The 27,725-nt window shown below is 36.7% G+C and overlaps 1 protein-coding gene across 1 annotated transcript in view; it reads left to right on the top strand.

The window, feature by feature from the left end:
- Window positions 1–27,725, top strand: part of LOC121728035 (protein Wnt-2-like) — a 48,974-nt gene that overhangs the window by 14,313 nt on the left and 6,936 nt on the right. The window contains exons 3-4 of the mRNA XM_042116133.1: window positions 15,931–16,056; window positions 17,058–17,155. Of these exons, the coding sequence (XP_041972067.1) occupies window positions 15,931–16,056; window positions 17,058–17,155 (224 nt within the window). The remainder of the gene's footprint in view (window positions 1–15,930; window positions 16,057–17,057; window positions 17,156–27,725) is intronic.

The following is a 27,725-nucleotide window of genomic DNA, read 5'->3' as shown; positions in this document are numbered from 1 at the left end:
ATCATTGACATATTTGTACTGTCTGGGAAATATTAACAGTACTCTAAAAGCGTGCAGATAGTATTTTCTCAAATAACATAGTAGTTAAAACGGTACTTAACCTCGAAATTAGTTTAATTTTTCAGAAGAACAATAATAATAATAATAACTTTTTATTTCGGATCACAACAAAAATCCCTAGTTAACACTAAGTATGGATTTTTGTGTGATGAAATATAATTGAGACCTAAACTATGTTAGTACATCACAATATTATCAAATAGCAATAATAACAATTTGGGTATTAGGAATGGTGAGGCATTGGAACTTTTAATGAGCCTATTCCTATTTAACGTGAACTGCTATCCAATACATTACCAAACCATCAAGATTATCAGTATCCTTAGGGCCTGTTTCACCACTTCCTGATAAGTGACAAATAGGCTATCCACCAATTAACTTGACAGATCAAGTATGGAAAATCTGTCAAAAAAGTTGTGAATAGCCTATTCGGCACTTTATCAGAGAGTGGTGAAACAGGCCCTTAGACTGCTGTTATTACTACTTCTGACACGCTGCATCAATGACGCCACTCTTTTTCTTATTATGGCGTTAAAGCCATCTATTCAACACCAAATTAGACAGAAACTTGAAGATTGGAAAGACAGACAGAGTACATCCACATCCATTCAATATCAAATTTGACAGAAACAACAGAAAATTGGAAATACATGTAAACCAATATCATATTATCATTGTGTAAACCAATAACACCGGCCATGTTTTTGTTCACGTTTCGTCAATACACATCATAAAGAATTAAATATACGACGTTATCCTTTGAAGTCGGAAAAATATCTTCCACATACCGCATAAATCCCAGAGTTATTCCAAGACTGGGAGCCGTGGTGGTCCGCGGTGGTCCCACATAGCTCCATATACGGCTAACTATCGAGGTGTATCGGGATTCTTGAAAATATTACGTCAGATATATCCTGGGTATGGTATGTCTAGTTGATGAGGATTATTTGAAATAGCCGGCTTCCGAAAAGGAGGTGGTTCTTCTATATTTCAATTATTGGATAAATATATATTACCTTTACCGATTGTCTCATTCTTTATTCTAGTTATTTATAATTGAGTTCTGTTAAAAGAAGTAAAATAATAACAATAATTGAAGGTTTAAATATTTTAAAGAGGAACGGCAGAAAGCCGAAAGAGACGAAAAGTATGCATAATCCTTACTGTGTATAATATTTATCTTGTGACAGAATTAGAACAGGCACTTAAAACAGAAATGCAACAGCAGGTATTGTACAATATTTGCCTGTTGTATGCTGTGGCAAAATAAAGATCACCCTGCCGGTATAATTAGAAATAGTAGAAAAGTAATATCGGTATGTAAATAAAAAAGTTGTGTTAACCCTTGATCATATTATTTAGTAAGATATCTATAGTATCACATTAGAATATCGTCGGATTTATATCAACATTTATGTATTTAACAAATGACACCGGTACAACACTAAAGATTCGATAAATAGTGATGTACGGCGCGTGTGGGTTTGATGTAATTAATGAAACATCGATATCGAATGTAAATTATATCATTATTATTATCATTTATCATTATTGCTAACATTATTATGTCATTATTTAGGAGTTGTTCTAACAATTTTGTACTTAGTATGCAATTGGAAATGAGGATTTCTGTTTCTGTTTCAAGTTTCAACATTATGGTACAAAAATATCTTATAGTTCTTTATGTTGCCGTCAAATTGTAAATACCGTTACATTGTAATATAACTACAACTAGCGAAGTTATACAATCTAAATTAGATTGTAACAGATCGCAATTCAGTTGAACTGAATTTGCCCAGCGACGTCATCACATTTCTAATTTCTTTGTTTTGAGAATTTTGTTACAATCCCTCAATATATTTTAATCAATTGTTAGGTATATTATAATGAAACCCTATTTACAATTTAACAACGACATATAATATACATTAGAAATAATAAGTTTTATATTAATTTTCTCAGTTTTATTACACAAGGCTTCATAAGTGGTTCATAAAATTCGTGTATATAATGATATTTTTAAGGCTGACTCCTCATTATAACTCATAGGCCGCAGGGGGTCGGTTCAGTGCCCTTAAAAAGCGTGCCCCAATTACCAAATAAGTAGACGCACTAGCAGGGGCGTAGCTAAGGTAATCTTAACCTGTCATGGTAGAGACACAGGCCATAGGTCATAATAATATACGATGCTGCACTTATTCTTTCATGATTGACCCCTAAAATGTCATCAAAATAATAACATCAAAATTTTCCTTTGTGTTCGAAACAATTGCAAGAAAATCTTTGTTATATAAAGTTATACACCAAAATTTATCCACGTCTTGATAAACGAATATCGGTGCGGTCATGTTTAAAATTCTATATCCCGTTAAGCTTCTGTAGAGGGATTACTCTCTGGTCAAGAGAACTATTCAATAAAAATTAAAAAAAAAACAATAAAAGATACCTACATGAAAAAAGCAAAGGGCAAGTCGCAAAATATTTTTTCCGACCAGGGGTCACACCATAAAAAGGTTCAAAATACTGCCTGTAGTCTGACACAGTTATTCCTATATAAATTACAGAAGCATCCTACCTTATGTTATTTATATAGGAACAACTGTGTCAGACTCACGTAGGCCCATGCTATCTCCGCCACTGCGAACTAGTTCATAAATCAACAATTAATCGATTTTCAACGAACGTGTAGAGAATTTGTCTCGTATTGAAATGTTTCAATTCGCTTTCTCTCAGCGCTGTTCACTTGGAGCCCCGCGGAGACTTTCTGTTTCTATCGATAGGGTTTAGATAGAATCGGGATAAATTCTATCTTTGTGTATTTCCACATTGTATTAATTAAATATTTTACATGTAAAAGTCTATCCGTCTGTTACGTTTCAACCGCTGAACTGGGGACGTACCACGAAACTGTTTTGAGACTCAAACATTCGTACGAGAATGCCGCGTCCCACTCTAACAAACGTGAAATGACGTTGTTAGAGCAGAACAACAACAATTTCATAGTAGCCCTACTGATTTCGAACTATTATGTGGAGTTTCTTTGAGTCCCGGGAAAGGACATACTACTTATATAGTTTTATCCCAAAAACTGCTCGGTTCCCCCTCGATAAAATAACTTCGATTCGCGGAAACGAAATAGTTGTTATTTTAGACGGAAAAACTTTCTTATGAATAGTGGGTACGTGAGACAATAATATAATAATCATTTATTGGAAAAGTAACAAATTATATTTTAAGACTAGCTGTCCCGGCGAACTTCGTGTCACTTTAAAACCTTCCCTGGACTTCTACGAATATTTTAATACTAAAATTAGCCCAATCCGTTCAGCCGTTTTTGAGTTTTAGCGTTACTAACACAATTGAAAATCCATTTTTATATATATAGATATTGCCTAAATTCTAAATCTTCTTTGTTCTAATTGAAAATAGCTATAAAACCTAAAGTATGTTACAACAAAAATGTCACCGAAGCGTTGTAACTAACATCAATCACAAAAAACTAGTCATCAAAATGTAATTGACGGAACGTCACAGTTTGTTACCTCCGTCACAATGTCACAGTGTCACAATGACTGCCAAATGACGTGTGCATTGTACATGTGACGCTCCGCTGTGCAGCAGTGTCATAATACAACGAACCAGTAGGCCCACTTCACACAACCTGACAAATCGGCGCATTGTACCATGGTTGGACCGCTACAAGTGCTAGCATGCTATAAACGGCTGAGCAACGTAGAGTCTCGACTCACGGCGCGCGCCGGCCGTTATGGCATGCTACGCCAAACGTATAAATTTTGAGAACACTTTTAAGGGTGGGGAGAACACTTTTGACTGACTTCAATAACGTAAGACGTCATGCAAGACTGTCAATTCAGTACAAATTAAAAATGCATCTACTACGTCGCGTTGCGGTCTGAATTGACCCTTGGCGCACGCTGGCCGATATGACATACTATATCAATCGTATTTTGAGAACACTTATAAGTCGGCCTACTGGTTCGTTTGTCTATTGTGGCAGTGTACCAGCAAATTATGTGAAGCCCACACAATTAGATAAATTGCAGTGAATTTGCAATTTTTAGCGGATATTGGATTTGGCTAACAGTTGATTCCATTCAAGTAAACTCATATTAACATGGCGCCATTTTCTAGTTTTTAGTTGTTTATGAGTTCAGACCCAACTCAACTTCCCAATGTTACAATGATTTATACTAAAAGCTTAGTATAGAACGCTCGCTTCGTAGATTAAACTGTTTTAAATGTGTTTTTAATCTTAAATAGTCCAGTTACAGATTAAATTGAACATTAAAGGTGCTAATAAATATTAATAATGGACTTCTGCTGATTTTAGTTCAGGCGGTCACCTTTTAAAAGCCGAAATAACCAGCCATAACAAATTAAAGTAGTCGACAAGAAGAAAATATTTAATGAATGAGGAGCGTTAAAATAAAAATAAAAAACATTTTGATAACGTTGGATACAATAATTATATATCATCCCGTTACCAAAGAGCACTATAGTGCTAAAATTTAGACATTATGTAAACACTAGATGTTTCCCGTTATTTTGTAGCAACGAATTTTTTTTGTGCAAGAATTATACACTTTTCCGACATAAAACCTATCATACCTTTCCCGGGGCTCAAAGTATTTTTTAAATTTCATATAAATAGGTGCAGCGACTTAAGCGTGAAGAGGTAACAGAGATACAGATAGACAGTGTAATATTAGTATTGCGGCAGTGCGAACGCGCGGTTTGTCCGCTACACCACGAGATCACAAGCAATCGTATGATTTACTTAAGGGGGCGACTAACCCTAAAGTGTTGATTTTATAATTCATTTTATACTTGAAAATAAGCCCCGAATTGTTTCATTTTCTAAAATTAGATACTACATTATATTTCCGAGAATTCGATCTGAGCAAAAACACGATATCTTAAAATTTTCTCGATAGAAAAAAATCACAAAGATGCATCTAATTTTCAAGAATTTTTCATTTATTGCCATAACCGTGCATTGAACTAAGTTAATATTTTAACACATTGTATACAATTCTATCATTGAGAGATCGACCTAGCGGATTTTTAAAATGTTGTATATTTATCGAGTTATTGAGAAAAAACTAATTTGGCGATGAATCCGCGTCGTCCTTTTTCACCTGGCATATGAAAGACGGGCGTGAGTGTGAAGAGAGAAGGACGATGTTTGATTTTTGGGGTTAGTCACGCTCTTAAATAGCGGCGCGGTCGCGCTGTCATATTATTTTGGGAGTGCCTCCGCTGCCGGCGCCGGTTGCCGAAATGGCTGCCGGCGGCGCGGCGCCGTTTTCCGAAGTTTGCCGAAGTCACACGATGTTTGCCGAATAGCTTCCCCGCGCCTATTCGGCAAACATCGCTTGTCAAATTACAGAATAATGATCAAAACCATCAGTCTTGAGCTAAAGGACTATGAAAAGTACAAATAATAAGGTCATAACTCATAATGTAAGGATGCATATTTAATGGTGGTGATGATGATGCTGATAAAAATGTGATATGCATAGTAGCTTAATATGCTTCTTTAAAAACGCTGAAACTCTCTAACATATTGTATATTATTGTATTTAAAGGAGTCTGAAGTTCTGTGCAGTACCTTCGGAATTATACCACGGGGTTTATAAATGTGGTGCAAAATCTTACTTTTTGGTAGCTGAAAAAAGGTAGCTATTAGGTAAAGCTAAGGATAGATGAAAATGCATCACAAAAAACTAAAATATCCAAAGCCGAATTATTTATTTTTAAAATTTGTGTATCGGCACTGGAACCTAGCGTTTAACGCATTTTCACCGGTTCACATTTTGAGTGCCAGCGCCGGCAGCTGTTGTTTTATATCTCGGCTGCGGCCGGCAGTATACTTACCGCCGGTTCCCATATTTTTGGGAGCCGGCGCCGGCAGCGGGGGCACTCCCTAATATTTTACATAAACTCAACATTTGCTGGTAATCTTGCCGCCAGATCGCGCGTTCGGGCGGACGCATATTAAGAGTGTCACAGAGAGAGCAGGTAATGTATATTAACGTACATTACATCCCGGGATGTATAGCATATTAATGTATCACACACACAACAGGTAATGTAATGTATCTTTCCCTACATTTCAATGCTAAACGCCCCGCTTGACGCACATTTCAGCTGCTAAAGTGTTATACAGGCTGTTTTTATTTTTAATGTTGTAATAATATGGCATTTCGAATTACTTGCTATTAGATTTACTAGATAGTTCATCAGAAGATGTTTCGGTTATATATTGTATCAAAAACAGAACGATGTGGATTGCAGATATTTGATTGAAAATATAGGGTCTGGGGAACAGACCGCCTGCAGTTCCTGCTGTGAAGTGCTGTGCTAAGGTGGCATGTGGCAACACTGTGTATCTGTCTATCATACACATCTATACTAATATTATAATTCTGCAGAGTTTGTTTGTTTGTTTGTTTGTTTGTTTGAACGCGCTAATCTCAGGAATTACTGGTCTGATTTAAAAATTCTTTTACTGTTGGATAGCCCATTGATCGAGGAAGGCTATAGGCTATATTTTATTACGCTAAGACTAATATGAGCGAAGAAATAGAGGAAAATGTGGAATTACGGGGGAAATTATATGAAAGGGCTTATTTGAACGCGCTAATCTCAGGAACTACTGGTCCGATTTGAAAAATTTTTTCAGTGTTAGATAGCCCATTGATTGAGGAAGGCTATAGGCTATATTTTATTACGCTAAAACTAATAGCAGCGAGTAAATAGAGGAAAATGTGGTAAAAAACCGGCCAAGTGCGAGTCGGACTCGCGCACCGAGGGTTCCGACAGCTTAAAGGTATTATAGACCTGAGTATTTGGTATGAATTTCAATTTAATACCTCTACGCGTTTATGAGGAAATGGGTAGTAAGTTTAAAATTATTAAAAAAAAAATATATTATGTGATGTAACTAAAAATTTATGGTTTTCGTAATTTTTCCTTTATCTATGCTATAAGACGTTGCTTCGTACCAAATTTCAAGATTCTGAGTTCACGGGAAGCACCCTGTAGGTTTTGATTCCCTTGCAAGTGTCGAAAATTTGCGGCATAAACGGCTGTATCTTTTGATTGCGTTGGCTTAGAAGTTTGATTTTTTCACAGCTTCAAGGGACAGTAGACCTGAGTAATTGATATAAATTTCAGCTTCATACCTCCACGCGTTCCTGAGAAAAAGGGTCTTGACAGACGGACAGACGGACAACAAAGTGATCCTATAAGGGTTCCGTTTTTTCCTTTTGAGGTACGGAACCCTAAAAACGGGGGAAATTATATGAAAGGGCTTATTTGAACGCGCTAATCTCAGGAACTACTGGTCCGATTTGAAAAATTATTTCAGTGTTAGATAGCCCATTTATCGAGAAAGGCTATAAGCTATATTTTATCCCGCTAAGACTAATAGGAGCTAAGAAATAGAGGAAAATGTGAAAAAAAAAACGTGGGAAATTATATGAAAGGGCTTATTTGAACGCGCTAATTTTGGGAACTACTGGTCCGATTTGAAAAATTCTTTCAGTGTTAGATAGCCCATTCATCGAGGAAGGCTATAGGCTATATTTTATCACGCTAAGACTAATAAGAGCAAAGAAATGGAGGAAAATGTGGAAAAAACGGAGGGAAATTATTTGAAATTGCTTATTATCTTAAGAACTACTGGAGCAATTTTTATGTTATTTGGCAAACATGAAGAATAGACAAAGGCTATTTTTGCGGAAAAATGTACGGTTACGTGAAATTCCTAAATTACGCAAGCAAAGCCGCGCGGAACATCTATATATAATAAACTCGTAGGAAATTCAATTCTGTAAATTGAATATTTTTGTACAATAAATAATACTAGGTATGTGATCTACTATGCTAACGCGGACGAAGTCGCGGGCAACAGCTAGTATAATATAATCACAGAATTTTTTGAACATCCTATGAAAAGAAGAAATGTATAGTAATATACAGAAATATATTGAGATGTATTTAGATGTATCAAAATATAAATGTATATTTTCATATAGCTCTGTATCTTAAGATACGAAGATGTAAAAATATACATTATAGCTGTTGTGTGTGGTCTCCTGACGATTTCTACAGAAAGATGTATCGAGATGTATCGTGCTTTAAAATACATCTTTACATTACCTGCTCTGTCTGTGACACCCTTAAATCCACCCTTAGATTGGTTCATTTACGTGTATCATTAGCCATTATATTGAACTAATAGTAATGAGTGACATCAATATTAGGCAATTACTTTGTAATCGAATATACATTTGCCAATTACAGTGTAATCGATGACGTTACTAATGCGTGTAATACATTACCTATTGTTCAGATTAATACGCGTTATTAGTTGCCAATGATGTTGTTATGTTTGTTATCTTGATAAGTACTGAAGGGTTAAAGGTTACGCAGATAGAGATGCACACAATCTCTCGATACAAAGTAAGTGTCTTGGAATAAACCTAAATTTACCAGTACTAATGGGCTGAGCTGACGCTACGAAAACACGCAGAGAGGCAAACAGATCGTCATATAAATAATTTTTAAGAAATCTAACTGCCGCACTCATTGACGAAAGATTTTGAAATAAGCCTTTTTTATGAAATAAGGGGGCAAACGAGCAAACGGGTCACCTGATGGAAGGGTAAGGACCTACCCTTCCCTATTCCCTTCCTTACCCTCCCCTTTTCCCTCACAATAGGCCGGCAACGCACCTGCAGCTCTTCTGATGTTGCGAGTGTCCATGGGCGACGGAAGTAGCTTTCCATTGGAATAGGGTAGGGGATTGGGCCTCCGGTAAACTCACTCACTCGGCGAAACACAGCGCAAGCGCTGTTTCACGACGGTTTTCTGTGAGCCCGCGGTATTTCCCCGGTCGAGCCGGCCCATTCGTGCCGAAGCATGGCTTCTACCACTTGAAAATTATCTGTCAATATCTTCATTTAATTTCAGTAAAGTAGTTAATATTCGTCTCTGAGTGCGACAATAAGTACAAGAAATCTAACAATAAGAATCTCGGCTTTTCTGCGAATCTTTAAGATCTAACTTCTCAAAACAAAACTTCAAGGATAGAGACCTAATAGAGTCCTTGATGAACGATGATGATGATGAGTGCTATCGTAAAGCAACCTGTCGACGCTGGTCGGCAGCGCGGGCGGCGCGGGCGGTGGGCGCTGCGTCCAGTTAATGTTTATTGTTTATTAATTAACTAAACTTTCGCCAGCACGAGGGCTACTAACGGGTACAAACTGACTTAAAAGACCTATTTACTAGTCGTTGATTTTTAATCGGATTCCAAAATAGGAATCGGGTTTTATTTTCGGCCGCAGATATTATACTTATATTTGTATATGTTCCAGTGTTTGATATACAAAATAACATGTAGCACACTATGCTTAATGAGGGAAAACATTTAAACGTAATCTACAAAGGACTTCACAGTCACGCAATATTCGTCTGAAATTTTTGTTAAAGGACAAGGAATGTAATATTATGTATGTATAATATTGTATATTATGTATGTATTAATATTTATATGCCCTCGTAGCGTCTAAATTACTGGTCCGAGTTTAAAAATGTTTTGTCAATATAACAAACCGTACTCAGAAAACTAAAGCAAGTCTCAACACGTGTTCTTAATTAATACGTTTTTATATTTCCTAAGCATATTTTGATGAATTATGTATCTGTGATTGTGCCCTACTCGTGATTGTTCTAAATTCTCCGTCAGAAACTATTAACGAAAGTATGTAGGTTCCGCACAGAAACTTATATAACCATAATAAATCAATGTTTATTATTATTAGTAGAAAATAGAATTTACTATAGACTATAGAGTCATTTTGTTTCAGATTTTTTCTTAATAAAGGAACAACAACTAAAAAATAAACAAAAGGTACAAAAATGTATATAAAAATTATGTACCATGTCTTCTTAATAATTTATTGCCTCTTTTAATTAAAAGATGCAGAAATTTTCTGAAGACGTATTTTAACCCTAGAAGCCCAAACATATTTTTCCAGCTATAAAGCCCAATCATACGTCACAACGACGTGTATATAGTAAAGTCACTCGATTTCAACTTTTTATTTTAGAATATGCAGATTTTTAAAATTATTTATTTAAAGTATGTTATAATGAAATGAAAAAATGCAATTTTAAAAATATATAAATTTAATTAATACTACAATAGACAAAATAACAAAAAAAATAACAAAAATGAGATCCTCTCAGGTTTTTTTCTTATAATAATAAAATTTCTATATAAATCAACTTTTTAAATGTTTCTCCTAAAAATTAAATCATCTCTTATCGATAATAAATAAGAAAATGTATGTAATTCAGTCTCTAAATACATTATTCACAAATGTTAATATTATGTTCTCCGCATACCGCTTTTTTGCATTTCAAGCACTGCGATTTGGTCATCCGCCTTTTTTATAGGAACAAAACCCACGAAATCGTCGTTTTATTTGGTTTAGACTCATCACATGATGTCCCTGGTATTGCAGGGACCTGGTATGTGGTGCAGGTTTTATTATAGTCGTTAAATTTTGTCGCACATTCTTCTGCAAAGTAGGTGTCTCCAAATTTTTTGCCATCCACGGTTCCATCAACTGTGTGCTCAATATCTCCATAAAGTCTTTACGACTTTGTTATGAAAATATATAATATAGGAATTCACAAAAGCCATGTTTAAAATACCATAGAAGACCGCCATTGGCTACCTATAAGTTTTCCTATAAGAACTAAACTAATTCCGGAAAAGATGCAGGATTTTGTGGGTTTTATGGTCCATTTTCTGGACTTGTATTTTCCACGTAATCCACCACTTCATCTTCTACGTCACTCATAACATCATCATGAGTAACACAATCTTCATCTTCAGATTCTGTATCAAGTGCCAAAACATCATCTTCATTTGCCAAAATAGCAGCAATTCCATCTTAATTGAGCTGCCGACTGGACTTCATGGTATGGTTGGATCCAAAAAGTGAATTTGGAATGGAAAACCACTCAAAACAAAATATAATTAAATAAAAATCCGAATAATAAATCATCAAAGCTATTAGCAAAAGTTACAAAAAGCCCAAACATACGTCGAATCGACGTGCAACATGTGTGTAACAACAAAATGTCGGAACTTACCGAAGCGAAACAATTGTCCTCTGTTTCGTCTCGGCGGCTACTAAGTTGGTTCGAGAGTTTGCAGCGATCCGATCTTGCGCGAGAAAGAGAGAGCAGATTTTCGTCGGAGTATACGTCGAAACGACGTAGATTGGGCTTCTAGGGTTAATAACAACTTAAAATTGTCGTCTACTAAATGGTTCACTTGCTGGGTAAATTTCAAAAATCCTACCACCATTTTTTTTATACATGAATTCAGTTGTCATTCGGCTTTCATTCGCGAGTGAAAGAGACAAGCAACAAGAGAATTTCTCCTTATCCCGCGCCTGGTCTATAGAATGATCATTTGTCATGTTTGTCCAAAATGTCTCTATCGTAACGGAACTAGGTACGGTCGTGATTAATTTTCTGATTACAATAATGTTGCCTGCTTTATGCAAAAGTCATAAAGCAGGCAACATTATTATAGGTAAAGATCTATGAGTCTGAAATTATAATCCTAAAAATTACAAAGTTTTGTGTATGTTTTACGGCTTAGATGGTTAAATCTTTTAATTTTAATAAGGCATATAAGTCTACGAAAATCTGTAAATACTACACAATTTGAGATTAAAATTTGGTAATAAGATTTTTAATTGCTGAAAATATTTCTCAATTTTTTGTGGGTATATTGCAGTTTTTGTTGCAATTTAAGTAGATGATTAAAATAAAAATCTATATTATTAAGATTACATTAAAAGTAAACAATATTTTATTATAAGAAAAAAAAAATCTTACACAAGATTTTGGTGCGAGATAGCGTTCAAGTCTTTTCCTTAGCACAGGCTGCTGCTACGATTTTTATAATTTTTTAAAGAGTAATAATTTTCATGACACATCTACGACATTTTACTCTCTACGTCTCGTCTGACTCAATAGAAATTATTGAAGTAAAACTAATTATTATTCGCGGTTAACGTCGCAAGCGCAGGCTCACTGACAATATATTGCGAGCCTTATCATAATAGGTCCAGCCTTATCTGCCGTCTGGGCAGATATCTAGCGGATAACTCACACAATTATTGCGGAGAGTGGGTAACACCGGTTCTGAGGTTTGAGTCGTGTTTTACAATACAAATTAGAATTTCATTGAGCTAGACTGTAGGAGTGTATAGCTAATTGATATGATATAATATATTATGCCAGAATATTCTACCTAGTTATGTATGTAAGGTAAATAAAAAATGTGTATTTGAACTGAAAATTAATACAAATTAAAAAAACTTATTTTCTTCTCCAAAGAAGAGGAGTTATATGCGTTAGAATATATTTACTAATGAATTGTCTTTAAGGCTCATGCGAAAGAACCAGTGAAAAATTATCATTTTATAATTATTATACTAGACGACGCCCACAACTCCGTTGCACCAAAATTAATTTATCAGTTAGGAACCGTACATTTTTCCGAGCTAAAAAGTATCCTAAGTAAATCCCGGGTCTCTCTGTAGTAACCATAGTATTATTTTCTACTTTCTACTGTTTAGTGTTTGCTACATACTGTTTACTATCTTATACTGTAAATTGTATTAAAATATGTCTACTCGGTTGAAGATATCGGTAACATTCGCATGTACACTCAACTTACTAGTTACTGCTTCATTAATACCTTCACGGTAATGACTGGAGTATAGTGACCATACGAACGGAAAACTCGAGACAAAATGACACAAAATAATCATATAAAATATTATATTCTAAGAGAAACTATTCGTGTTAGAAACTTTTTTTGTTACGTTTTAATGTTTCACTAATCGGCATTTTAATATAATTTTTAATAAATAAATTTTTCATGTGATATACCTACTTACTTTAATTGTAACAAAAAAGCTAAAACTAATAAATCATCACACTATGATTGATTTTTAGACTTTAGTTATTACCTAGTTATTACTCACGGCTCATAACTAAATAAAGAGGTTTTACTCATCAATCATGTTAAATTTCCAAGTAGCAGTAATTTACTTTTTTAACAAGCGTTGAAATTAAATTAAGGTCTTTATTAAATTTTCGAATCAATTTAAATAGGGTTTTTCAGTTTAGCTCCTGTAGGTTTTTTTACATAATATTATGGTTTGTTTGATACTGTCCCACAAAATGGCTTCTTGTGGTGGCCTCACAGCGCCAATTAACGGCGGTCTGTGACAGACAGGCGGACAATTCACACGCCGCCCACGCGCTGAAACTACTACATAACAACATGTGTTTGCTGTATGTACGAGTACTTTGGACATCTTTTAGTAACATAATACAAGAAGCATTTTTGAAAGACCTAGAATTTTGCATAGAAGTACCATCCAATAATTGATTCATGGGCAGTTGACAGACCTAATATGTCATTTGGTGGTATCATGTCACTGACCTCCATTATACAAGTACACTGGACATATTATAAATAAAAAAAAATAAAAAATGTTTTATTTCTGAGTAAATTTGAATCAAATTTTTTCAGAATGTCTACCTGATGCCTACCACCGGTTCGGGAACTACCCCGGCGAGAAGAACCGGCGTAAGAAACTCGCACGGGTTCCACTTTTTACCAAAAAAGTGAGAGAAAAATTATTCTTTTAAAATAAAGTTTACAATTTTGTAACTTAATATTATATACAATGTCAACATACATAATTGTAAGTCATAATATAATGATGTAGAAGTAGCCTTGCAAGAAGCCATCCTACTCCCAAGATGTGCCATCTTCATGTCATTTTTTTTTAATGAAATAAGGGGGCAAACGAGCAAACGGGTCACCTGATGGAAAGCAACTTCCGTCGCCCATGGACACTCGCAGCATCAGAAGAGCTGCAAGTGCGTTGCCGACCTTTTAAGAGGGAATGGGGTAATAGGGGAGGGTAGGGAAGGGAGGGGAAGAGAATAGTTGAGGGTAGGGAAGGGAATATGGTAGGGGTTAGGGGATTGGGCCTCCGGTAAACTCACTCACTGAAACAGCGCTTGCGCTGTTTCAGTGAGTGAGTTTGCGTGTGTGTGAAACAGCGCTTGCGCTGTTTCACGCCGGTTTTCTGTGAGAACGTGGTATTTATCCGGTCGAGCCGGCCCATTCGTGCCGAAGCATGGCTCTCCCACGTATGAACCTAAAATAATTTGATCGCAAGCTTCCAGCATCATGTATTCATCACAATAAAATATTTTAATGACGAGCAATTTAGAATCAAGACATGTCTAGTCTTATTAAAACCTAGCTCATAAACATATTGATTGGTTTTATGTTTAGCAATAATAATTAATATTTTATTCCCCAATATATTAAGTAAGTCATATCGTATTAAAGTTTTTTTTTTAATGAAATAAGGGGGCAAATGAGCTAACGGGTCACCTGATGGAAAGCAACTTCCGTCGCCCATGGACATTCGCAGTATCAGAAGAGCTGCAGGTGCGTTGCCGGCCTTTTAAGGGGTAATAGGGGAGGGTAGGGATGGGAAGGGAAGGGAAAGGAATAGGGGAGGGTAGGAAAGGGAATAGGGTAGGGGATTGGGCCTCCGGTGAACTCACTCACTCGGCGAAACACAGCGCAAGCGCTGTTTCACGCCGGTTTTCTGTGAGAACGTGGTATTTCTCCGGTCAAGCCGGCCCATTCGTGCCGAAGCATGGCTCTCCCACGTAAATTGTGATAACTCTGGAATTGCCTTAAAGACCTTGCTAAGTGATATAGGATTCGCTGTATTTTCCTATCCCATATAGGTTGTAGAACTTCGTAATGATTCGTCATGATAGTCATCTTATCATGTTGATGATTTACGGACGGCCCGTGATGATTCCTCTGTAATCCGAATATCAAATTTAGAATCGCTGCAAATTTGCTTGTTCGCCACGATCAAACCGCCTCTGATCTAGTGGCCGCAGGGAAATCGTCAGTGTGATAACTGATAAGGCTCTTATGGACACTAAGACATGTGCGTCTCTCAGGCGAGTGAGTAGCCACACTCGCGTTGTGTGTATATGCGTGGCGCTTCCGTTGATCTTTACCACTTCTCCCGCTATCCAAATTCTGACCAAAAGAGGTTTTAAACACCTGAGGCACCACGTACAACCCAGGAATACCCAATCATAATAAGGACATCGGACACGTTTGCCGGTTAAGGCCCTGTATTCCCATCAGAAACGGACGATTTTCAAGATTTAAAAGTGACGCTGGACATAAAAATATAGTAATTTAAATTCTGAAAAAAATATATGTGTTAGTTAAGGTTTTTGACTCGATTTAATTGATGTATAAAAAATTAAGATCAAAAAACTATAAAATTGCAGGCGCAAAGGATCGGCTGGTACGCTTTCAGTCACACACTTTGCGCCTACAATTTACATTACCTACTTAAACACACATAATTTTTTTTTCAGAATTAAAATTACTATATTTTTATGTCTCCTGTCACTTTTAAATCTTGAAAATCGTCCGTTTCTGGGAATACAGGGCCTTAAGGCTTCAGTCTCGAAATCAGTGGGCAGCGGGTCTAGCACGAGCGGCGCGCGGCGTACTAGACGGCTTATCCATATAAATCTATACACTGTCACGCGCCGCCGCCGCTCCCGCCCCGCTGCCCGCTTATTTCGAGACTGAAGCCTGAAGCATAAGGCTCAGAGCTCTCGCAAGCTTTTTGCGTTCAGTATCTGTATTGGTCGTTCAATATCTATGCTGTATTTCAGGTGCGGCTTAGGAGTGTCGCTGGGGGCGCACCTGGTGTGCGCGCGCGTGGCGGGGCTGACGGACAAGCAGCGCGCCATGTGCCGCGCCTCGCCCGCCGCCATCGCGGCCGTCGGAGATGGACTAAGGTACAGATCGACAACGCTTTATGGCCGGCCGCACATTATAAGAATTTCCGATCAGAAAAATTCGGACGCCCGCCGGACCACCACACCGCACACCTATCAGAAATTTCCTTCCGGTGGGTCCGAGCTTAGTGCAAGTGTATACATAGAAAGAGCGCAATCCGAATTTCTGATCAGAAAAATTTATCAGATCGATGGCATCTGACACATCCGAATCTGAAGGCAAACAAGTCAGAATTCTGATAGTATGCGGGATCGACAACAAAACATAAATATGAGCAGAGTGCGTTCCGGCGGGCGTCTGAATTTTTCTGATCACAAATTCTTATAATGTGCGGCCGAGGTAAATGAACGGCTGCTGGTAAACTGTCAAAAATGGCGTTTTTGTTAGATGGCGGCGTTAGTTACTTTTTTCGCCACGTTCATTTAAAGCCTTATCGGGCTATACGTGGAAATTTATACTGGCCATAGACGGACCACGAGTTGCAGTCGGGACTGACTGCTCTAGAGTGGTCGCGATGAAATTTGCACCGAGCGGTCAAGAACTGTACGAGCGTTCCGTGTATAGCATGGAAACTGCAGATCGCCGTGTGGCAACCGCATTTTGCAGTCGGTCTTGACTGCAAGATGCGGTCCGTCTATGGCAGGCCTTAGGGCATTATCAAAGTGGAGATGGCAAGGGGAAGAAGGAGGGGGAAAGACGAGAAATAAGCAGGGTGATCACTAAATGATAGACAGTTTGATAGGTATACAATGGCCTCTCCTTTACGCCAGTTTTGTAAAGGTTCATTTATCTTATCAGGGTCGTGCATTTTTAAATGAGCACTATAATGCCATTTCTTTTAAGGATTTCTCTGGACAAACCTAGAATCAACAGCAACAAAATACAGTGACACTTTTGTTGCTCTCCAATCTAGTTTTTCGACCTTTAGCTGGACACTTAACAAAGTGGCACATTTCATTGCTGTACCTTTCGCTGGATAACTATATATGCCACATTGCAGGATGGCGTACGCGGAGTGCCGGACGCAGATGAGCGGGTACAAGTGGAACTGCTCCGGCGTCGGCGACGGAAATGACTTCGGACACGTTATGCCGCTAGGTGAGTGACTATAATTTACCAATGATGCGGAATACCTGCAGTTGGCATAAGTGTAGCGGGCAACAATAATTGAAATCACGATGTCTTTATTAAAATTCAAATATTTTATTTGCCATTCTGAACCGCCCGAATACTTCGCACACTTCGGTGTGTTTTCGGGTAAATTAATGGTCACAGCACACGTATCAACTCGGAAAGGGATCGTCACCGTATCGCCTTTCGCCTCGCCGTCAACCAGGCGTCAACCTAACGTATGCACGTAACCAAAGCGTATCAGCAGCTCCTGTACGTCAACTCGGCTACGGCTCGTCGTCCCCGCGCTTACGGCTCGCCGACCGCTGGCCCCAGATCAGTTTGAAGCAAGGGTGAACGGAGAGACGTAAGCGCGGGGACGATACGAGTCATTAGCGCGAGAACGACGAGCCGTAAGCGCGGGAATTGCAAGTTGACCACGCATCGCATCGCGGTTCAGAGCCTGTTCTGAGACGAGGCGATTACGTTACGATTCCGCTTAGTGTGCGTTGCAGTAGGGAGTTTCATACAAACAATATTGAACGGCTCGAGGCGATACGGTGACGATCCCTTTCCGAGTTGATATGTGTGCTGTGACCCTTAGGGTGAAGCCAAACGAACGTAATTTTGTGAGTCGTGAGTCGCAGAATTTCGGTCGTGTAAATCATTTTTCATATTAATCATGACACACCAAAATTACGCTCGTGTAGTGAAGTAGGAGTTTTCTATGAAACTGAATGCAGCAGAATTTCTGCCAACCGAAATTCTGCGACTCACGACTCACAAAATTACGCTCCTATGGCTTTAACTTTAGAGAGCAAGTTCAGTATGAAGACACCCGCTGAATTACACTACCGTACATAAGCTTAAAGCTACATAAGCTACTGTAACGCCTAGGAGCCTCTTGACTCTAGTTTTATGTATTTTTTGATGACTTATGACATAATAATAAGCAATCTATTAATTAATAAACTAACCAATTAGTGAAGCAATAAAATTGCGCAACTTTTAAAAGCCCTAGCTATAATTACCCATCCCCAGTAACGACATCGACGTCTCATAAATCGACATGGATGTCAAGGCTCCCATATTTCATAATTAACAAGACAGTAAATACATGTATATATATAAAAACAATAATGTTTGTTCGTGAGCGGAACCTCCTCCAGTCGTGATCGAGAACTAATATATTACTGAACTATGTAGATCGATATATAGGGTGTGTAAATCATAATAGTTTGTTATTGTTGTAATAGTATCAGATTTCGCATATTCCACAATTTTACGCACATTTTGCGCAACACTTAAACAATGAAGAAATAAATATTTATGTTTATCATATTCGTATAATATGTTTTAGTAATGTATCGCAAATGTCCAAAGAAATTAAAGATACGTTATCCTTTTTTGTAGCATGTTCGTTTCTGCATTTTCTACAACATAATTATGTAGGTAGACTTTTGTAAATTAAATTATAAAATAGTAGCAAAATATTTCGTTTTAATTAATTTTAAATGACTTTTTTAAAATTAAATTATAAAATAGTAGCAAAATAATTTTGTTATTATAATGAATTTTAAGTGTCTTGTTTTTACTAGTTAAGAATCGCTTCTCCGTCCGAGAATTAGCTCAGAACTGAAAAGACGTGGTAGGCAAAGAACCTTTAAAAACATCCTGTATATTTCGGTAGCATCGGCTCTGGGGTCAAGTTCAACGCCCTGTATAATCTCCTGTGACTTAGGCTATAATTCACCATGTTTTTTACGCTAACCTCATAAATCAATAGGCTATTTCACGTCAATAACTATAATTACCAAAACTGCAAATTGGAGTGTTTTTTTATGTCGGGACTCGGGAAGGTACGGTTACATAGGCTAGTTAGAAACAGTTAATTTTAATATGTAGAGTGTATACTGTATAGGTAGTACCTAGTGTAGGTAGGTATTTTATCCATGGGTAACAGTAATTGCTTTCCATCAGGTGACCCCTTTGCTTTTTTGCCCCCTAATTTTATATTTTTTTTTATAAAATGTAGGCTTTGGCAGAAGATTTTGATGATAACCGTTTCGTATTTTTGACTGAAACTGAAGTGGTAACTTCTGGTTAAGTCAAAAAATAATTTTCATCAGACTATGAGACTACTGCTGCGGATGCCATTTTCACTGAATGTTATTTATTGCTAGCTTTTGCTTTCTCCTCTCGCATAAATTGAATATCCTATGTAAACTTTTTTTATCTATATTTATCTGAATAAACCTTTTATTTTTCGAGTTAAAAATATAGCCAATGTCGTAACCATAAAGTGAATATACCTAGCGGAATAGAGCAACAATCTCGAGCTGTCAAACGAAACCGAGATTGGTTTTCATCTGTGTGAAAAATATGTGTATGTACTTATACACTTACACAAGCATGATTGAACATGAATTCTATTAAATTGTCAACGTGCGGCACGTGCCGACTGGACGTCAAAAAAAGAGTTCTGCTGTCATGTATCACACGTCTCTTTTTACCACGCAGTGTTACTGATAGTGACATCTCTCTTGCTCAGGCCTTTGTTTCTCTATTCCGCTAGGTATATTAACTTTATGGTCCTAACCCGTAGTCTAATTTAATATACTTATTTGTAACTTTATTCTTTACTAAATAATGTTCCTTTATCTGAACCTTATTGCTATCTTTCGCTTTTTATTTTTGTATGATTTTCTTACAAATATAATATGATGTTACACAGCATAATATAACTCCACTGTAGGTAAGTCGCGTTAACTTTATCAACTGCTTATTCTGTTTGCTCAATCGTAAGCTCATTAAAAAATAATCGGCTCAAGCTTCATATCTCCATAAATAAAAATAATCCAACACCATAGACTAGGAACTCTATAATCTATGGAGGCGCGGGCGCAGACGACAGAACCGACGATTCGATATCACACCCACATTGACGCACGTGATTTATACTCTATGGCTAATTGACTTGTGTTTGTTTAGGGTGCGTTTACTTGTTACGATATTAAGTCGTATACGATTTATTTGTCGTATGATATGTATTTTAAATTAATTTGTGTTTATCTAATGCTGGTTCTCTTCTTCTACCTAAAAGAGGTAGACTTAAGCAGACTACGCTAATGATTAAAGTTTATTTATTGCTTTCTCATTACTAACTCAAAATTATTATTTCAAAATTTACATCATTACTAGAGTGTCCCGGCAAACGTTTCTTTACCATATAAAGTATTTCGCCCGTATTATTTTATTGAAGTGACTAAATAAGTATGTCACCATGGCAACATGGCAACTCGAGACTGACGGCGATCATTGTTTGTGCGACGGGATAGCGATGGCGCTATCCCGTCGCACAAACAATGATCGCCGTCAGTCTCGAGTTGTAATAATTTATTATTATTTATTAAACAAATGCACTTATCAATATATAAGTACCCAGTAGCCGATTCTCAGACCCACTGAATATGCATATAAAATTTGGTTAAAATCAGTAAAGCCGTTTCGGAGGAGTAAACGGCCTAACATTGTGACACAAGAATTTTATATATAAGATTTACCTAGTCTGACAGAACTTAACAAATCGTTACAATCTATAATGTAAATTTTTAACACCTAAAGTCTTCATCGTCTAATTACCTAATACTGCTAAAACAATGCATTTAGGGAGTGAATTGTTGATCTAAATAACAAAATATTGTTTCATAATTATTATCTTAACTGGCAAGGATTTGTCGCCCACCAGAGCTTTAGATTGGCAGTCACTTAGATTTTCTTATCTACCACAATTAGTCCGCTTACAATGTCAACGAAATATCTTAACTATAAATTGCCCAGTAGTACAACTTATTTAGTATAAACTTCAATATTTAGCAATTATTATAATCTGCGTAGATTTTTTTTAGCTGCTCACATAAGCCTTGTGTTTAGTGCTCGAAAACGGAAAAGATAAAGGCGATCATAAACGTTTTGATATTTGTAATTTTTTGTACGACGCGACACAAAAAAAATCTTATCGTCCAGGGTAAAAAAGTTGAACTTAATTGTAAATTGGCAACACCAATTAACCGTTTAACCAATTAGAGTGGGTTCAATTGACTGGGGATATCGGAGAGACAGGTTAGAGTAGTAGAAGCAGAGGCGTATGATGGTATTGATGGCAAAAGGCTATTTAGATATGTCATATAATGACGACCTCTGTGGCTCAGTGGTGAGCGCGTCGGTAGCTCAAGCCGGGGGTCGCGGGTTCGAATCCCGCCGACGGAACAAAAAGTTTTCAATGTTCCCGGGTCTGGATGTGTATTAAATATGTGTATGATATAATAAAAATCTTAAATATATGTATAGTATAAAAGTATTAAATACATTTCCGTTGTCTGGTATCTGTAACACAAGTCCTTTAGGTACTTAGCACGGGGCCAAACTGACGTGGTGTGAAACGTCCATAGATATTAATATAACGGTACAGAACTATATCATAGTACTAGATGACATCCGCAACTCCGTTGAGCCAAAATTCATGTATCGCGCGGGAACCGTACAGTTTTAGGGGATAAAAAGAATCCTAATATGTCCTTTCCGGGGACTCAAAGTGCCCAGCAAAATCGGTTCAGTTGTTTGACCGTGAAGAGGTAACAGACTGATAGACGGTTATACCTACTTTCGCATTTTTAATACTTATTAAAATGGATGCTGTAAAAATATGTACTTTAATATCTGAACGCCTCCGTGGTTCAGGTTAGTGACAGGCACTCGATTTGTTGGGCCTAGGAGGTTAAGGGTTTGATTCCCGTGTTGTTTACAAGTTTGGTTAAGACGATGCAGGCTGATCACCTGCATGTCAGAGATTTAGGAATATTATGATCTATGCGTCGGATCGGTATGTAAATAAATCTTGATAATATCTTACTAGTCGGTCCCTTATTTGTCCCAATAGGTTACGAGAGTTATAAAAGAAACAAAGAGTGCTTTTGTAGATTGCACTCACAAATTATCACTATAAAAATAACTAATGCATAGCAACTAGCAGGCTAGATTTAAATTTACCTGCTACCGTTACCGAATTAGGGAGATACTTTTAAAAAACTATTTCAAAGATTTGCTATGTTAGCTGCTGCATTCAAAATTACATATTTTTCTAGTGTAAATATAATATAATATACATTTGTATTCAGAACATGACACGGATTTTGCATTCTGTCACCTGTGTTATCTGTATAATGTAAATTGTGTTCGGAATGGGCGCCATTTTGCTGTCAATCTGACAGATATGACAGGTGTTTTAGCGTCAAACTAATTGGCGTGATTAACATTTGTAAAATATTCAAATACATGATTATGCAAACACAACAGGAGCTAGGTTATTCGATCAATTATTGGTAGGGTCGGTTATACCAAAAACTAATTTTCTCATACCCCCAAAACGCGCTTCGTCTCTTGGCTCGTCTTGTTACGGTGCGCGGATCGCGGTTTATGATTATGAGCAGATCTATCTATATAAATAAAAATTAATCCATATATCCCTTGGTTACGACTCACGACATCACGAGTAAACGGCTGGACCGATTTTGCTGAAATTTGGTATAGAGATACTTTGAGTCCCAGAAAAGAACATAAGATACATTTTGTCCCGGAAGAATGTGCGGTTACTGCACAATATACTTTTATGATTTGCGCGTAAACTATTCAATCGATTTTGATGAAATTTGGTATGGAGATACTTTGAGTCCCAGAAAAGAACATAAGATACTTTTTGTCCCAGAAAATGTACGGTTCCCGCACAATAAACTTTTATGATTTTCGCCTAAACTATTTAAGTGGCAAAACAATGTTTGCCGGGACAGCTAGTGACACAATACATTCTGTTATTGGTCAAACATTTTGTATACAAAATTGCAAATATTAACAAGGCTACCGTACTAAAATTATTCATTTTTTTAAAGAATTTATATCAGGTTTCTGTACGGCATTGTTGAACGGTTAATTTAATGTTTTAACTTTGGCACGACTGGAGCTAGGTTAGTCGGACTTCATGCTGGTAAAAAAATCCTGTCAATAAACCTCAGAGACCTCATCAGAAACTATGCGTGACACCTCTGCCTCTGTAACTAGAAATGTAAAGCGAGGCTTTAGTATTGAAGGATCCATATTCCATAATCCGTATATAACTCGTCAGTATAATGTATTCAATTTAGAGGCAATTAAATGGTTGATAACGACCGCAAGATGAAATAGTATTTATGGACCTCTAAACTACTAATTATCTACCAATAAACATAATTACCTCGTAAATTATATTTATAATTAGGATTTAATTGATATTTGAAATGGTTATTTTAGAAGTTGTTTATTCATAATGGGAGTAGGGAGCTTTCACAATAATCTTATTATGTTTAAACCGACAATCACAGAGAGTGCTCTGAGGAATTGTTCCATATCATTCTATGGCTACCCATCCACTCGAAAATATACCATCCTCATCACCTTGATGAGTAGCAGTCTTTCACCGTGTGTTTTTCGCGTAACTTGCTGTCACCCACTGTTAAACTCTAGAACGAACTATCGCCAGTAGTATTTCCGGACGAATACGACCTGCAAACCTTTAAAAAGAGTGCGTATTCCCTTTTAAAAGGCCGGTGACGTACCTGCAAATATTCTGATGTTGCGATTATCCGTGGGCAACGGTAGTTGCTTTCCGAGTTCAACCCATGTTCAACCCTACTCACTTTTGCGGTCCTTGCCGGGTCCTCTGCATACTCAACACCATCCAGCGCCTCCTCTAAATACTCTAGCTTCGCAATTACGTTGGTGTTTATAACAATCCATCACCTACTAGCGTCAACAGCTTTTGGCATAGAATACAGGATATTTTCCTCAAATATCGTGCTATATCCTTAATTTTGTATATAAATCTGAATTAGCTGAACATAATATTCATGCGCTATTCATTACAGTGGTAGCACGTCGTGAAAGGTCAGTCCTGTGACAGGACATTGTTTACATGGAACTGACAATTTCAACTAATAACTCGCTGTGTTGCCATATATCAATGTATTGTCACTAGAGTCGCTATGGTGGAGTATGTTGTTGGGACGAAACGGGACGAATTTGAAAAAAATGTCACTTAGTGAAGTGGCACATTTTCCTACGTCACTAGGAAAATGTGTGTGACGTAGGAATTGACATTACGCATGTATTTGCGCTTGCGAAGTTTAGCCTTATCTGAAATCCTATACATTTTTAATTTCTAACTTTACAAAAAAATATCAAATGTAAGTTGACTAGACAACTTTCAACAGTAAGGGAGTTTCAACACTCGATTTAACCTAGCGCTATCAGATGATCTGTTTGCTCGTTTCATTTTTGAAATCATTTCGCTAAATCACAAAATGCGGTATAACAAATGCAAAACATGCTTACTATAAAGAAAAGGATGAAAAAGAAAATAAAAGATTGAAGTTTCCTTCTGTAATTAAAGTAACCGAGCATCAACCGTGCGATAACTAGTTTAAATTATTATCACCCGGTTAATTGCTAAGTGGTGCTATCTGAGTGAAGTCCGCAAAATGGCCGCCGTGTGGTGATATCGCGAAAGCGTGAGTCCCGATACTATCCGCGAAGTGTCTGCCGCGTGGACACCCGCGCTAATAGAGTTATTAGCGCGGGACAGCTGACACCGTATCGTAAGGGCGCCTACACACTAATGGATTAGGGCGATTGCATATTAACGTTATTAAAATAGTATAAGTAGATATTATGTTGAAGGTGTACTGCACTCTTACCGTATGGGCATTCTAAAAATAATTGCTTTTACATCCAGTTTATCCATATAATATGACAATCTTCTATAAAATATATAAAAATGGATTTTCAATTGTGTTAGTAACGCTAAAACTCGAAAACGGCTGAACGAATTGGGTTAATTTTAGTCTTAAAATATTCATAGAAGTCCAGGGAAGGTTTTAAAGTGACACGAAGTTCACCAGGACAGCTAGTAAAATATATGAAAATGGATTTTCAATTGTGTTAGTAACGCTAAAACTCGAAAACGGCTGAACGAATTGGGCTAATTTTAGTCTTAAAATATTCATAGAAGTCCAGGGAAGGTTTTAAAGTGACACGAAGTTCACCAGGACAGCTAGTAAAATATATGAAAATGGATTTTCAATTGTGTTAGTAACGCTAAAACTCGAAAACGGCTGAACGAATTGGGCTAATTTTAGTCTTAAAATATTCGTAGAAGTCCGGGAAGGTTTTAAAGTGACACGAAGTTCACCAGGGACAGCTAGTAAAATATATGAAAATGGATTTTCAATTGTGTTAGTAACGCTAAAAATCGAAAACGGCTGAACGAATTGGGCTAATTTTAGTCTTAAAATATTCGTAGAAGTCCGGGAAGGTTTTAAAGTGACACGAAGTTCACCAGGACAGCTAGTAAAATATATGAAAATGGATTTTCAATTGTGTTAGTAACGCTAAAAATCGAAAACGGCTGAACGAATTGGGCTAATTTTAGTCTTAAAATATTCGTAGAAGTCCGGGAAGGTTTTAAAGTGACACGAAGTTCACCGGGTCAGCTAGTACAGTATAATATTATAAAGCTCTTCAGCTTTATAATATTATACATAACTAGTTAGTTTGAACGCGCTAATCTCACGAACTACTGAATTGATTTGTATGTAATTTAGCACAGATGTAGAGTAAATCACGGGAATGGACATAGGCTACTTTATAGCGGGAAAATGTACGCCTCTTTATTTATGCTGACGGAGCTGGAACGTCTATAATAATTATAAATTGGACCAAAATCTTTTTGTGTTTCTACACCATTTAGAAAATTATTATATTTAGGTAAGTGGAAATATTATGATTAACGTGTTTTATTTCAAAATCAGCAAGAATTGTTAGTTTTTTTGCATTACATGACGACGATGATGAATTAGTTTATCCAAAAGTTTTCAGCTTTCAGCAGCTACGAGTACAATACATGGAATTTCATACAAATTTTGTCATTTTATATGTTTTGTGCCTTAATCGACGACCTCTGTGGCTCAGTTGGTGAGCAAGTTAGTAGTAGAGTTAGTAGCTCAAGCAGAGGGTTGCGGGTTCGAATCCCGCCGACGGAACAAAAAGTTTTCAATGTTCCTGGGTCTTGGATGTGTGTTAAATATATGTATAATTATATGTATAATAAAAATCTTAAATGTATGTATAGTATAAAAGTATTAAATATATTTACGTTGTCTGATACCCGTAACACAAGTCCTTCAGGTACTTACCACGGGACCAGACTGACGTGGTGTGAAGCGTGCGTAGATATCTTATATCTTTACCTATACGACCAATTCTTGTATATATGTCGCAGTCGACTGGTTAAAAAAGCCATTAATTTTTAGAAAATGTCATTTAATTCGTGTTTTATCGAATACCGAGCAAAGCTCGGTCAAATAGCTAGTCATATTATTATTTGCCGTTCGGACATTAATTTGTTATTTATAAGGCGTTTATCAAAAAGGCTGTTAAGATGCATAAAAGCTAATAGTTTCAATAAACTAACATGTGATTAAGTAAAACATACAAGATAATTTACATATTATTATAATGAAATAGAAAAGTTTACGATGTGTAAATCACAAAAGCAATGTTTACATCCCATTATGAAACTTTACATTAGTGAATGTAAGCTTTTGAGAATTTACATTTTAATAAAAGCATTGTTCGAAATGTTGTAAACTTTATGTTTAGTGAAATAGAAAATGTTTTGTGTGGATTTTATTGTGTTTTTATAACAAAGAGATGTGATATTTTATATACGTGTTTAATTGTATATTGTACAAGATGACGGCCGAAACTCCGTTGCGACAAGATTCGTTTATCGCGTGGGAACCGTACATTTTTGGGACAGAATATTTTCTGTATCCTTTTCCGGGACTCAGACTGTCTCCATATTTCGACAAATTCGGTTCAGTGGTTTAAGCGTTAAAAAGTAACAGACAGGCAGACAGACACACTTTCGTATTTCTAATATTGTCTTGTGTGGATAATGGATTATGGATAAATCATATCAACCATTATGACCAAGCCGTACTCAATCTATACAAGTCATTAATACAATATGAGTATTTCATCTAGCCAATTTTGCAAGACTCCATACCGACCAATGATCGTTAAATGAATAGAGATGTGTATTGATGCTGAAACTTAGAAATCAGCGAGATTGATTGTGTACTGCAGGGCTCTGAATTACGACCCACTGTATACGAATTGTTAAATTATGATAGTTCTATCAGACGCCATTCTAGCGTATTCGTTAGGACTGGCGCATGTTACCGTAAATTTTTTTGAGATTATAAAAAAGTTTTTTTCACTTAGGATAAGAAATGTTTTCAGATCTCTACAATGCAAATGGGCTAAAGCCACAAAATGTTTGTGGTAGGTTGGAAGTATTTAAGAACTTTTAGGGAGTAGTCAATACTACTAAATCATCGTTATTTAAAAAAAACTACGCGTTTACGTATGTGTATTTAAGAAAATATTAGCTTTACAAAATATTAAG

The sequence above is a fragment of the Aricia agestis genome, chromosome 6, assembly GCF_905147365.1.
Source record: "Aricia agestis chromosome 6, ilAriAges1.1, whole genome shotgun sequence".
Classification (NCBI taxonomy): Eukaryota; Metazoa; Arthropoda; class Insecta; order Lepidoptera; family Lycaenidae; genus Aricia; species Aricia agestis.
This window is presented reverse-complemented; position numbering and strand designations above follow the sequence as displayed.